At 35.9% G+C, this 16,260-nt stretch overlaps 1 protein-coding gene across 1 annotated transcript in view; it reads right to left on the bottom strand.

Moving 5' to 3' along the window:
- Sac1 (phosphatidylinositol-3-phosphatase SAC1) overlaps positions 1-16,260 on the bottom strand; it is a 57,298-nt gene continuing 41,038 nt past the window's right edge. The window contains exons 10-13 of the mRNA XM_081745147.1: positions 13,479-13,715; positions 8,175-8,276; positions 3,219-3,279; positions 1-1,403 (exon numbers count right to left, since the gene is read on the bottom strand). Coding sequence (XP_081601273.1) covers positions 1,264-1,403; positions 3,219-3,279; positions 8,175-8,276; positions 13,479-13,715 — 540 coding nt within the window. The 3' untranslated portion in view covers positions 1-1,263. The remainder of the gene's footprint in view (positions 1,404-3,218; positions 3,280-8,174; positions 8,277-13,478; positions 13,716-16,260) is intronic.

The following is a 16,260-nucleotide window of genomic DNA, read 5'->3' as shown; positions in this document are numbered from 1 at the left end:
TATTTTATACAAAAGTTTATTTCTGGATTTTCTACATATGTACAACTTGTATTTTATTTCCTTTTGTCACAGGATACCCGATAAATTCCTACAAATCTTGCATCACTCCTATATATAATACACAATTAGCATTACCTGTATCCACTCCGGATTGCTGTAAACATACAAGAAGACTTTTGTTTTATAGGGTGTCTATGAATGAACTTTTTACAAAACAATATTTTTAAACTATGAAACGCTTTTCTGTACAGCACTGTACAGATTACAACAGTGCACCAAAAAATCAGTCTTCTTAAAAAATTAAAAAATCTATCTGTGCACTGATTGCACATAATATAAGACCACGCAAAATCAATAGGAATGAAAATACTAGACCTGGATAATCAATTGTCAACCAAGTCAAATAAATAATGCCAATTCTGTAAAGAAAGTTATTCTTTTCACAAAATGTTGGTACCTACTCCACCATGCTCTGAAATAAGCTAAATGTATATCAAATACCTTTATATACACTAAGAACAAATCTACCAGAATTTGAACAATGTTTTATACATACCCATTTCAACAACTGTACTTTTTTAAAAGTCGGAATGCACATAAAATATTCGCGGTAAAAAAAAAATCGATAAGACAAGAAAAAAAAACTATTGTTTATAACACAAATATGAAATCAAGGTTATTCTTCATTGTACTATACATAGCTACCCACTCAATCTAAACACATTTTGAAACTATCCACATAACGGCAGAAGGGTAAACATATCTTCACGTAATAACTTAAAATGCAGTATTTCAAGACCTTAAAAGTACTAGTAGGGCGGTTTGTATAATAGCGACGATTGTGCTTTAGAATCAAATCAGGCATTACGATACTTAGGCTGAGTATTAGCAAATAGAGAGCGTACTAAGATAAAGACATCTTCAGTACACATTGCAAATCTTCGTTATACAATCCGTTGCTGGCCTATATAGCGATATCTCAAATTTTTATACAATCCACTGCTGGCTAATATAGTGTTATCTCAAACTCTCAAGTCAATTCTCACAATTATTCGGTACTATTCTTCTTATAACGTTAAGTGTAATATTACCGTGGAATATTACTGGCAATGTATCTTACTTCAGTATTTGCAGCTTTGATCCTTATTGCTAATGGACTCAATAAAGAGGCACTACCATTACTCAGCTCCATATCTGTTTTGTTTCTATTACTTTCAAGTGTTAGAAGCTTATTTGTACATCAGCACACTACATCCACTGATACTATTCTCCTCCAGAAGTTCGTCGCTCACACAAGCGAGGATAATCAACGTACTCTGCTCCATAGTACATAATAGTGGAAAAGGTGATTGCAACCATTGAGCCCCAAAATAGCAAGTACAGAAGTCTTTCCGTGGTGTAATCTGGAATGAATGCTCACGAATTAGATACAAAATAGCATTAAGTTGTATATATTTATCTTATATATTGCAGAATATATGGACTATGTGTGTTAGAAATAAGGGAGCATGCTACCAGAAAATTATAACAACAACTAGAAATAACTAATTCAGTAAATTAATTCAACAGGGCATTTGAGTATGGACTATCGATATTGCAATAATCATGATCATCGTCTTGAATGTAATAAAAAATGTGGATATTACAGCAGCTGAAGTTGGTGGCTGATATATCTTTGGTAAAATATTTCGACAAATTGCTGCAATAAAGTTCTGAAATTTACAATTAGCCCTAAATGAGGACTGGTCAAATGAAAAGGTAAAAGTCTTTGTCAAACATTTTCAAGACATACAGGGTGGCCCAAAAGTAAGTATACAGTACAGTACTGATCAGCTTATTGCATTTTATGTCATTTCTTATTGTTATTCATCGGGTAGACTTACTTACTTTATTATTTGTTCTTAATGTGTTTTTACTTATTATCTTAAGCTCGGAAGAGCCCAAGCAAATAAATCCATAAACTAGAATGTTATACTTGATCAATGCAGGGGTGTATACCTACTTTTGGGCCACCCTGTAGATATCCAGGCAGATTAATAAGCGCTGTTCGGCCACCTAGAACTTGTGAACTCAGTTTCGGCTAGAAACTTCTTCTGACAGTGAAAAAAAATATACTGTAATACTGTTCCTCACTGCGGAAGAGTTCTCTGGTGTTTTTGAATAAAACAGTAAAAAACGATAAAAGGTGAATCACAAATACAGACACAGAACAGAGCGCAATAAAAGCATCCGGCATCTCTCCCACGAAACAAATTGGAATCTGCGCCATGAAATTTGCTACTTGTCTTCAGTAAGTAAAGACCATTTCTGATCTACTTCAAGCATAGGTTGACTATAGACAATGCAACGAAACAACTGTGTACAAACGCAAAAGAGCAGAATATTGAAATACGTTAAATATTGCACAATAATGCTCACCCAAAAACGTCTAAAGAAAACTCTTTTATATCCCTATTTCGCAGTGATGAGCTGGAATATCTGCCTTAAATCCTGGCATGTCACCTAAGTTCCTGTACATCTGCTCTCTCAAGAAACATTTGAAGGGTTAATATTTTGAATCGGACGCCAGGCTGTGGATGCGTAATGGATTAGTGTTTGTAAAAGCTCCAAGCTTTCTTTTAAAAAAAAAATCGCTGGTCGTAGTTTCGCGGCAAGTATTTTCAACTAGTTTGTGTATGTGATCGCCAGGGCTCTCTCGTCACCTGTTCATTTTACCAATCCTTGCAAATAGTTTAATTATTTCTCATATATATATTACTATTTCGCATCATTGAAATAACTAACAAATATGAACTATATGCAAAAATTAAGCTAAAGCTTTAGATTTTTTTTTTCAATTTATCTTCGAAAATTAGAAAATTTTCTTAATCAATTAGGATTCTATTATCTAAAATTAATTCTGGATGCAATCTTTTACCTTAAAAATATCAGCATTTATTTTTGCTTTGCGTAAATAGAAATGAATATTTTAACACCAGTAGAAGTCTTTTGCATTGAAACTACGCAGCTTAATCTTTGGCCATAAGTCTAACCCCCTCATAATCCTTCGATCTCCGTGTTCATTAAAAACTAGGAAAGGAACTCGTTCTGTTTTGAAAAAGCAACTTCAGAATCAATTCATATGTACACTGAATATCAGTTTTGGATTTTGTCATAGTTTTCGATGGTTATGATCCAGTGGCTACAAAAATTAATAACGAAATAAACCACGATCTTACCTGATGATGTTGATATAGTAGCAAAACACATGGCAATCGCCACCAACATAACCAATGGGAACTGTAAAGAAAATAAGGAAAATAAATTAATTACAAATAGTTCTATCGTTTGGCATTATTCTGATATAGCATGATACATGTATTTATGGAAGTCTTAATTTGAATGTGATTACAATAATGTAACAAGCTAATCTCGTAATAATTGAGCCAATAACTTGTAATTTTCACAATTTACACCAGTTTAATAATATGACATTGGTAACAGTGGAACAAGGAAAAACGTCCAAAAGTAATACAAAGCTATTCCGGAGAAACAACAGATTGTTTATATTTCATACTTCCGTAAAACAGTAATAAAGTAAGTCTATAACAAAATAAATAAATAAAAGCACAACGCTATCTACGGAAACTATTTTCTATGAAAGATAAAAAAAAAACTGTTTAAGTAAGTTGACTGTACACGTTTTAATGTATCTCACTTGCTCCATGTAACAGTTCATTGTCCGACGTCGTAGTTTTCTTTACTTCTCATATACCATTCACAAGCATCTTATGACCCTGAGGATAATGAGTATTGTCCCAATTTTTCTGTATGTTGAGGTATATACATTTTGATGTTCCTTACAAGCTGATTTGTAAAATCTTTGTTTAACGTCCTACGATTATGCCCTTCAGGCTAAGGGAAACGATGAATAGGGCAAGTGACTGATGATGGAAGAATTGGTGAAATAAGAATGTGGAAGGAAACGGAAATACAAAAGAGAAAACACACACACAATGTTGTCCACCACAAACTTACTTGGCCACCGGAGATCGAACCACGACCACGTACCAGCGCTCTACCACTGAGCCACCGTGTATCACAAACTGGTTCGTATTATATAATGTTTGTTCTATGTACACTCATGTTCAAAATGATTGTCGCATATTTATAACTGTCTTTTTGTAAGGATGTAATTTGATAATGATTTTGCAGGGCACTTTTAATACTGATACTATGTGTATAATCGGAAAATGTATATTTGTAGTAAATTTCACAGGAAAAGAATTATAAATACGAAAATTAGAAAGAGTAAAACAAAATGTAGCTAAATGCACAAGAAAGTTTTATTTTCGTTTTATTATTCTTATTTACTGTTCTTTTGTCCCGAAATTTGCCACATACATGTCCTTGCCGATTATACACATGCTAACATCATAAGAAATACCGGGCGAATTCGTTATCAAATTATTTTCCTACAACAACATATTTATACACATGCGACAATAATTTTGGACATGAGTGTACATTAGCCCTACACAAGGAATTCAATATAAGTACTTCGATCATTCAAATAATAAGGGAATTCAACTCCTATACTTCGACAATCTCAAAAGTCTACACAGCGCACGGACATTACAATCTCTGCAACTTTCATTTGCCAGCCATCATCGATTAGTGCCTGACGACATTTCGAAATATCGCTACTAATGCCCTCATAAACTGTAGTGTCTCATAATTTGTAAATGGCCTGTCCTAAGGCTTGTATCAGTTGTCCCAGACACTATGAATCTGTGAATCATCTGGCACACGAACGCTGTTATCCTACAGGTTTCTCAAGGTTTAGAAAATCTCCGAGCGTGATCTCCCAACTTTGTGAAGCTTTACTACAGTCACAGATCTTTCCCAATTGCCTTATTCGATCTTCGTTACGTCACTCATATATATATAATGTACTCAAGTAATAATTACATGTTATTACAAATGCAATATTACTTTCATATGCACCTTCGAATATAAGTTTATCTTGTATTGCTAAGTTATTTTACATGTAAATGGAAAAGCATGAATGACGTACTTCCACCGCTATTCCCGGTGGGTTCCATACACATTTACATCACACGTAAGTACGATCAATAATTTTACATTGACTTCCAATCATTTTTCTTTTTTTATAGTAATCGCCAAAATATATATTTTTTTATAGTAATCACCAAAAGAAAAAATTATTCAAGTTATTTTCATAACAAAACACCACCTAATAAAAACTGGTGAGAGTTTATGCTGTTTTCTTCACTTACAAGGGAGAGTACCAAGATTATACACGTCAATTTTAATAGAACTTATAAAGTGGACACTAGAGACAAAATAGAAATTCATGTTTTGTTATAACAAAATCGGCAACCGCACGGTTTAAGGGGACACAATCTCTCTCCAGCTTCAATACTGCACCTTTTTTTGAGGCAGCGAAAACCACACAAATGCATCTCTGATTGTAATTGCACTTATACAGTCAACATTAGAGATAAAATAGAGACCAGTATTTTGTTATATCGGCCATTGTGAGGTTTAATGGGGCAAAAATGTGGAGGGAAAGGAAAATAGTACTTACATTAACTACATCTAATATGAATATTGGAAGACGTATACTTTTGACATGGCTGAAGAAATTAACGTATATCTATCTACATGTTATCAAGAACGAATGCAGACATACGTGTTTAGTTAGCAATTGATGAAGTGTCAATAATTGTTATATCGTACGAATTACTTTACACAATTACATAAATAGGTCTGACAATAGTAGTTTTATGACATGAAAATCCATTCCTTTTGATGAGAAATAAACACTTGTAAATTAAACAATAGCGATTACTTCAAACAATAAATGATAAGTGGTGTTACAATGACGTTTGTTGTCTTCACACTCATATGAATTGCGTCAATGTTTCAAGTAGTACATTTGATCAGTGATTCCAAACCAAGGGCACACATATACTTGCATGTCCTTACATTCAATATAAATCTGGACCCAGCCTACCACACACACACAGTTAGTTGCACTGGGCCAACTACACACCTTGGTAACATGCGCATCAATCCAGGTAATCTTATACGACTAGTGTCGACGTATTTTACCAGTATGATGAACCTGCGGGGAACTCGTATCACAAGCGATGAAACTCAACTCGCCAATCATATTCAGGACATGACAGCTGCAGGTATGAAAGGGTCTCTGCCAACGTAGAAGTTATTACAGCTCATTTTGATAGAATTGATGACATTCAAAAGCCACACGCTATTCAAGACTCTGGAGAACAGGAGTATGAACATGGCAATGGAATGGAAGATACCGGGATCTGTGGTGAAGGGAACAAGAAGCTGTTAACTACTACTGGCAGAGTGGATAACTTAAGTTAATGCCGTTGAGCAACGCCATGACAAAGTACAAGGGGGTAAAGTCGAGAAGTCAGTTGTACCGCTGGAAGAAACAAATTGCTTCTGGTGATGAACAGAGACAAGCTGCGTAAGATGTCGTGTGTTATGCTTCAATCTTTTAATACTTACCTTGCTGCACATAACGAAGTTGATGATGTTGATGTTGACCTCCAACACTGAGCTTTACAATCAAGTCGGAACATAGTCTTTTAACGTTCACTGTATCCAGAAAGTGGTTATTCACATTTAAATGTACCCATAACATTGTACCACAAAAGGTGACAAAATTAATTATGATGGCGCTTCTTGAACAAAGTACAGGATACAATATAACAATTGCAAGCTTCATTGAACTAGTGCACAAAAATATTGCTAATGTTGGAGCGGAACATGTTTATAATTCGGGTCAGAGTGGATTTCAACTGGAGATGCACAGAGGTCGAACTTTATCCCTCCGTGGATCAAAACATGTGGAGACAATAGTAAGTTTTACAAATCACATTTATACAATTCAACCAAATTTTTCTGCAAGCAGTAAATTATTTTCCCCATGATTCTTCAGGAATCTAATGGGGACTGGCGTATATTTGGTTGCATCATGTTCAGGGAAGCTTACTAAGGACCACTTCCACAAGTGACTACAGAATGTGTATTTCTCTAACACGAACAATAGTGTGCTCCTGCTAGACTACTGGACGGGTCATTGTGAGAAGGATGTGCGAGAACTCATCCCAGAAGGAATAACCATGACACTGTTGACGATATCAAAAGAACTTATGGGTCAGTTACAATATCTGAATGTGTACGGTTTACGATTTTGGGAACTGTTTGTACGTAGACTTCCAGATATTTGATGTTGGAGTGATCCGATATTAAATTGCATGTGCATAATAACATTATCGAATTCAGTCATTTGTGCATAATCAGTTTCCTTTTCAATGATTTCAAAGTATATTTCAATATGCGTGGTACAAATTAGAACACGTTGTACACCTGCCACTACTGTACCCCTGTCACGCCTGTTAATTTTTGTTAAAAAAAAAGTGCATGTGACATATGCGGTAAAGTTGCAGTCATAAGATGTGGTTGGTGCAAGCGCTCGTTGTGTTTATATATTTTCCACGAGTACTATTATTGTGACAACTACATCCAGTGAATCATGGATATTTACTAAGTGTTGCTATCTTGATGTTCAGGGGCGGAAGGAAATGGAGTTGTCTACTTGAACACCTCGGTTGCTGATACAACAAAACACGAGTCTCTCTATTTCGTCTCTAAGGTTCACAGAATATTTTTTTTTTTTTAAATTGGAGATATGTTTGTGTGGTTTTCAATGCTTAAAAAAAAAAAAAAAAAACTTAAACCCCACGGTTGCCTATATAAGAAAATACGGGTCTCTTTTCATTTTCTTTCTAGTGTCCACTGTATAAGTATCATTTAAAGTGGAGATGTATTTGTGTGGTTTTCACTGCCACAAAAAGAATGCAATATTGAAGTTGGATGGGGAGGGGGAAGTTGCCGATATAACAAAATACGGGTCTCTTTATATCTAGTGTCCACTTATAAGTGCCATTGAAATCAGCTTGTGGGTCCCTTCCCTTATTAGAAAACTTGAAACAATAAGTATAATAGTTTAGAACTATGTAACTTGGTTGACATTGGAAGCAGTGAAATGACCTGACTTATTATCCATAAATCAACTCTTGAAAATATACTTCGAAATGCAGGTATTATTTGCAACTCAACAAAGAACTTACTGTGAGGTATTTCCAGCCTTTCTCGATCTCCAAAGGGCATGGTCTGGTTACACCCTCACCTTCCTGCACTACATAATGACCCAGAAACAAATCTATAGAATCCTGAAAAGAAAATGAACAAACTTAAAATAACAGGGCCACAATTCATTCACTCGCACTGTAACTTAAGAAACAAGTAGGTTCTTCACCACAGAAACTAATGCCCTCAAATCAGTAAATCAAATTTAATCAGCATTTTTTTTTCTCTACCTCCTTAACAACCTGCTTTGCACCCTGGAAATAATATGTCAAATGTGCAAAGTACAAAACTATCCCGAGTACTGTGCTTACCAAGAAACCTAAATAATACAGTTTCTCATAAATATGTGAAAAATCCATACTTTGTAATTTTTCACAGTATAATGGATGCGATTTTGCTTTAGGGTGATAGTAGTCAACAACATGACGTGTTTTGAGAAGCTGTCAGGGTTATTGATGAAACACTTAATAGAGAACGCTGTAAACCGCAACTATTAATTAGGCTTAAGATAATACCGGCAGTGAATTTATATATTTATCAAGTGCTGCTTTATACCAAGCAAAACGTTACAAATATGATACTCAGGACTGTACAATGTAGTAGATTATCCAAAATCAAAGACAGTTATTTAAGTGTATAATAGAAGTTATTTAATAATCTAACAGCCTCCATAGAGCAGCTTCCACTAAAGGCTTATAAAAAGAAGCTGTATGATTAGTTAATAGTGAATCAATTCTATTCAATATAAAAGTTCATTCAATGTAAAGAAACTCTGTCGTAATGTGCACCATACTTTATTTAAATTATTATTATTATTATTATGTTTACTATATTTGAGCATTGTACTACCCATCAGTTGATTTTACATATTATGATTGATTGATTATTACCTTATAAACCTACTGAATAGAAAAAGAAGTTCCGATAATGAGCTAAACATACATGCACCTGAATCTGAATTAGTTATTCTGTGTGCTCTCTGTCTCGACTTTCTTTTTAGAATGGAAGACTTCTATTTCATTTTAATTACATAATCATACTTGATATTCCGATGTAGTATGTATCCGAATCCTTGGATACAACTAAAGAAGGGGAGGAAAATTATGAGAAAATAGAAGAATAACATCCAGGGAGAAGAGAGGTGTATGCGTAAGTATAGTGGGAGGACAGGACGGTAGAATTGTAGGCAAATATGGTTTAGGTGAAAGAAATGACAGTCGAGATGATTGGGTCTATTTCTGTAAACAGAATTCACTAGTAATTGAGAATACTTGGTTCAATCAGCACAAGAGAAATAGATATACCTGGAAATCCTCAACTGATGGCCGAAAGTATCATAACGACTATGCTATAATTCAGAATAGTATCAGTATAGTCTAAAGAATGCGAAGAACCATCCCGGGGTCGATATTTTCTCTGATCATAACCCTGTGCTGGCCGAAGTGCTGGGAGTAGAAAATAAATATGGGTAGGTAATCAGCAAGAGGAGTGAAGTCTTTGTAAGATGGAAAGAATATGCTGAGGATTTGTATGAGAAAAGGGATGGATCGCGTGTCCTAGATGTTGAAGCAGAAAATGAAATACGACAGGATGATAAAGGGTTTAGTATTCTTCGGGATGAGTCTGAAAAACTTTATCTGAGATTAGAAAAGGAAAGGCAATCGGGATAGATAATATACCAATCGAATTCATTAAGAATATGGAAGATAAGAGCAAGAAAGAATTGTTACGATTCTGCAATGAAATGTGTGAACAGAAGAGTGGCAAAAGATTTTCTGAAGACGATTATGATATTGCTGGCTAAGAAATCGAACTCAGGGAAATGTGAGGACTAGAGAATGAATAGTTTCATATCACATGCAGCACAAATTATGCTTTAAATACTGAACAGAACGTTACAAAGAATAACAAATAAAACAGTTGAAGAGGAACAATTCCTGTTTAGGAGAGGTAAGGGCACAAGAGATGCAATTCGCTTATTAAGGGTAGTCATTGAAAGGTTTATAGAAAAAGGGAACAGAATAAATGTTGTGTTTATTGATCTAGAAAATCCTTTTGACCATGTGAGCTGGGAATTGTTAGGGACTAGGAATACGATTTCAGGGATTTCGGCAGCTATGACCATTTAGCCTGTCACATAATCGATGGGATGACATCCCTTGGCAATCACACTGCTCAGTGAATAGGGAAGAGAGGATGAGGGAGGGAGGAAGAGCCCTGGGACAATTATATTAGATACCATCCCGGCATTTCCTGGTGGGAATGAGAAAAACTAGGAAAACCTCACTAGGAAAGCTGACCTGCAAACGTTGTTACATTTCCTCAACCCAATGTCCCTATCAGGAATCGAATCTGGAACCGCTCGCACCGGAGGTGAGAGAATTAGAGACTACACTATGTGAGTCCACTGGGGAAATTGGTGTTACGAATTCTAAAGAAGGTTGGGTTGGAATAGAAAGCTAGAAGATTCATAAGAAACTTGTAAATGAACCAACAAAGTAAGTGTTAGAATATTGGCGAGTGCAATTGGAAGGGGAGTTCGACATAGATGTTGTCTCTTGCTAACGTTATTTAATATCTATCTAGAAGAGATAGTGAAATAGACCCTGCATAATGTAGACAACATTTCAGTTAGGAGATAGAATGATTAAGTGTATACAATTTGCAGATGATATGGAGATGATTGTGAAATCTGAAAAGAAAATCAATAAGATGTTAGAACCTTAAGAAAGGGCTGTAAAGAATATGGGATGAAAATAAATGTTAGACAGATAAAAGCCATGGTGATTGAAGTGAAGCGGCCAGTGTCAAACATAGATATAAGAGGGGAGAAAATAGAACACGTGGCTAGTTCTCGATACCTGGGTAGTATTGTTAGCGATGATACGAAGTGCGAACGTGAAGTAAAAGTATGAATAGGAAGGCGAAAAAAGCCTTTTAAGAAACGAGAACATTACGCAAAAGCGACAAAGGAAGACTGAAAACTTTCGACACATAGGTGGAGAAGAATGGAGGGATTTAGCTGAGCCGAGCTAAAAACGAATCAGAGGGTGTTATAAATGGTGGGGGAGAAAAGAGCAATTTTAGATGTAATTGGAAAGAGAAAGAGAACCTCGTTGGGACATTGGCTGAGAAGAAACTGTATCATGAGGGACGAGCTAGACGACATGGTGGCAGGGAGGAGGAGGTGAAGAAGACCACAGTTGAAGTACGATATCAAAACAGAAAAATCATACATGAAGATGAAGAGGTCAGCTGAAGATCGTGAAGCATGGAAACCTCTCAGCTGCGGCAAGTGACCTACCAATAATACCTATGATGATGGTGATTCTGTTCTAAAGCTGGATACTCAATTCCCGGTTCTGGAACCGAGTACCCGATACTCGGTTCTGAATCCGGGTACCCAATTCTCACTAGATCCGGAACCGGGTCATCCGAAACCGTCTGGTCATCCCTAATATATATATATATATATATATATATATATATATGATGTATATATAGAAGTTGTTCAGTCTACATTTGGCCAATTTCGACTTACCTAAAAATTTAGAAGAATCCATGGCGCCAGGTCAGTTAAGTGCTCGATGTGTTTCCCTTGTTCCTAACAATAGCCCGACAGCGTAATTTCCACTGTAATAGGCTTCTCTGAGGAACTGGGAGGGAAATCTTGTCCCATTCCCTTTGCACAGCTTTCCAAAGTCCTTCCACAGTTGTCACACGCCGTTTTCCCAAAGCCCGCTTCAGCAATTCAAATGCACAATAGTCCATAGGACTTGCATCTGGAGATTTAACAGGTACCTCATTGAAAGGTATCACCTGTATACCACTTGCCTCCTCCATCTCCCTGTAGAATGCGAGGGACGATCGTGAGGTATGTGATGAGGCCTTGTCCATGCGAATGCGCACCAGATTGGCGTCATTTCCGTACATTGTTGGAATCTCATACTCGTAGATCGGCCGCATGATCTGGTCCTGAAAATACTGCGAATTTATTTTGCAATTCTTCGCCACCCTACGAATCTTCAGTTTACCTCGGTAACAGTAGCCAGTAACGATCATGAACCTTTTTGGGAAGGATTCTTTACAGACACGGACGCATCTTCTGACGTTCTTGGCGCCTTTCTCTTGGTACATGATGGCTCTTGGTTTGCCGCAGTCGGAAAGGTAAATCCATGCTTCATCGAGCGTTACGACGTACATACACCTTTGTTTTGATAGATGCCGTTCGTACAGCTTCCGGGCGTTACATTTTCGTTCCTTTTGGTGGGCATCCGTGAGAAGATGGCCGCGAGCTTTCATGACTTTTTCCAGCTTGAGTTGATGGTGTAACGGCCGGCTCACAGTCCCCAAAGACACGTCAAGACGATTAGCCATACACCTTTGTGTTGGCGGATTTTCTTGCATTGCCATTTTGCGAAGTTTCCTCTGCATGGTGGAGGTGGCCTTGGTGCATTCCCGCTTCCTAGGCAACTTCGTTGGTGATCCAAATGGTGGAGCTTCGTTGCCCTTGTACTTTTTAATAACATTTTTTTATTCCACTTAAACTGATGTTGCAACCATTCTTCTTGCACTGTTTTCTAATGACAGAAACACAAAAGTGGACGTCATAAAGAGCCGCAACATATCTTTCCCAAAACCGGCTTAGTTTGGGCGGCATTTTGGTTACAGAGCGGAAACCCACACACTTGGAAACAAATTTAACACAACACTCACAATAATGGTCCTGTTTTGTGCGTTATTGTCGTCCGGGAAAAAAAAACTCCGTTCCCAGGAAGCCACTGCACAACATTGCAGGACGCCACGAGCCAGGTCGGGTAAGTCCATTCTGCCCGGGAGGGGGAAGGAATGAAATCGGCCAAACGTAGGCTGAACAACCTCTGTGTATATATATATATATATATATATATATATATATATAATATTAATTGAACGATAAATTGCTTGTAAAGCTTAATGACAATAAAACACACTATTCTATTCTAATTTGCTACTTTTTGGACTTACAAATGATCTCTTTCCGGGAACTTCCCCAACTACAAATAATGCATTCTGCAATATTATCGTGTTCTGGAGCATGCTTTCAGCAAGTACTACTGTGAAAAATAACCGAATAGGCTTAAACAAACTATCGAAGATAATTTAAATATACAAAGATTTATTCTTCCAAATTTTATAATAGCGGAACACTAGTGCCATTGTTAGTAGTAGTAGTTTGCAGAAGCCTTCCCAGCTGCCCTCGTACACTTTCTTACAGTATGTATCTACCATGATTATATATTTACCTGGCGAAAGCCATCTGCGAAGTTATTTTTGTAATATCGAATGAGTGTATTTACTCCATCTCTCAGAAGACCCCACTTAGTTCTTTTTCCTGTACGGGTAAAGTCTGTCTTCAATGCACTAGCTCCTGTATACTGTACACTACAGATATCAGCATTATCTGCCCACACGTTCTTAAACAAACATTCCAGAGCAATGTGGTCTTCAAGTTGTTGTTGCTGCTTCATTATACCCAACCTCTGCAAAAAAGAATAACATCTGTTAAGCCAGATAACATGATTCTCATCATCATTATAATTAAAGAAATAAAATGAAAAGAAAAGGATATTTAGAACAGAGATATTTAAATATAAATACATTGTTCTTAAAATACAACAGTTATATTCTTGAACTGACAACTGTACAGAAAATGAAAACGGGAATTGTTGCAACCACATTTACCCATACAGATAAAAAACCCTAAAAAGACATTTACATAATGTATCTCATACTTTGAACTATATATCCAATAGGCGTGGGCGAGCTGTTGACCAATAGTGTTAAAAAAAAAAAAAAGCTTAAATGACTGACGGCATGTTACACACTTATGATGAAGTGTTTATTGTTGTGCATTACTGTACCTCCTAAGAATAATTATTTCATATCTTATTATTATTATTATTATTATTATTATTATTATTATTATTATTATTATTATTATTATTATTTGTTTCATTTTGATTTCAAATAACTCATTTCTCAATTCCATCTACCCATATCATTTTGAATGTTTTCGCATGAGTGTACTATTCATAAAATTCTGTACATATATATCTTAAAACAAGTAAGGTCCTGCGTGTCTGGTTCTGGTTTGATTCTCTCTCTGTGTGTACTTGTCTCGAATAATGTAACTAAAATAATGGAATTAAACTAGAGTAATGATCAAGATCTAGTTTCAGTAATATATTCCATTCCATACGGTCTCAATACTGAAGCAAAGATGTTGCAATCAACCAGGGTGGATTGATTTAAATCAGTCTGATTTAAATCACGATTTAAATCAAGATTTAAATCACTTGATTTTTTAAATAAAAATCGTTGATTTAAATCAAATTTCGAAATAATTTAAAGTGAAAATAAGTCAAGTCCCGTTTCTGTTATTTCGATTATGGAAGATGATAATCATAATACAATGAGACTCAAATGTACAGTATGTACAGCATTGTATGGAAACAAGTGTCATGCAGAGGATGATTAGGGAAAATCCCGTTTTGAACGGGTAACAGGGCAATCCTGTTTTCTTCTCTTCGTAACATAGGGTTTATATTGTAAATCGTTAACTATTCCAACGGGGAAATCATCATCGACATTTAAGACGAAGATTCTTTTGTGTGCGCGTCTATATATTTGTTCCCAGATAATAGGGCGTATTTAGAAGTGTCCTATCCCCTCTCGAAAATGTTTTTGATTTTATAACTTTGGGCAAAATTTATATATTTCGTACCGCAAGTTGGTTACAATTTCCTTAAAAATATGCTCCTGCCAAATATCAGTAACTTTTGTGAGAAAAAACAGTGTCACTTTGATAAGCGTTGCTGTACTTTTTCCTTAACGCTTAACCTTTTAAATTATATAACCTATTTTTAGGTGATAGGCTAAAATCTCCATTATTCGATTGAAAAAGTACTAATAAAGCTTTTTACTTCGTTTTCTCGAAGGCATTGTAGAGCATGTTACATATGCTTTCACGCCTCTCTGCGTCAAGACATAGGATGTGATGACGTCATAAATTTAAAAAAGATATTTTCTGTTGTGCCTATTTTTATTATTTTTTGGCGAGCCTACATTTTGCATTCAGAAGACAAATTCTGCACACTCGTTCACTTCATCCTTAGTATTTTTTTAAAGATGATTTCAAATCTCTGCGTAAAAACAGAGGGGTCTAAAGGGCCAAAAATGTAATAAAAAAAGGATAATTTTAACAAAAAATAGCTTTCTTCGCGATTTTCCCGCCTAAGATGGAGACATACGAATGGTACCATCTGAAAAGCTGTTCTATTCTGAAGAGAATGATGTACGAACCATGATCTTAGGATAAATAGGGATGTCTCAGGAAACTGTTACCTGAGATCCTGTTTTATACGGGAATCTGGGGATATTATTTTTCGCGGACTTACTTTTGCATCTAGAAGTTTGAAATTTTGGACACTCATTCACTGCACCCCTTAGTATTTTTCAGATTTGTTTCAGATCTTTGCCTTTAAACAGAGGCGGTACAGAGGGGTAAAAAGTAAAAAATGGGATATTTCTCAACAGAAAATTCCTTTTCTAGTGATTTTCCAGTCCCAGATAGCCTACACGATGGAGACATTTGAATGGTACCGTTTGAAACTTTGTTTTATTCTGAAGAGAATAATGTACAAATTATGATTCTAGGATAAATAAGGATGTCTGACGAAATTTTTATATTATATCCGGGTCATCTGGGGTATTGTGGGGATGTTCTTAGCTTATTGTTAAATATTTTTCTCGCCCTTGCTATTCAACATAGAAGCTTGAAATTTTGTACACACATTTAGTACACCCTTAGTATTTCCCAGTTGATTTTGAGATCTGTGCTCCACAGGGGATCAAAATTTGAAAAAAAAAAAAAAAAAAAATCAGAAAAGATCCCGACTTCTCTCAAAATTTTCCGCTTCAGGGACATGATAGGGAAAATGTGAATGTTATCGTTTTAAAGGCTGTTCTATTCTAAAGAGAAGGAGGTATGATCCATGATCCTAGGATAAATAGGGATGATGCTTG

Source organism: Thermobia domestica, chromosome 2, assembly GCF_964235325.1.
Source record: "Thermobia domestica chromosome 2, izTheDome1.hap1.1, whole genome shotgun sequence".
Lineage (NCBI taxonomy): Eukaryota > Metazoa > Arthropoda > Insecta > Zygentoma > Lepismatidae > Thermobia > Thermobia domestica.
Note: the sequence above shows the minus strand (reverse complement) of the source record. Positions and strands in the feature narration are given on the sequence as shown.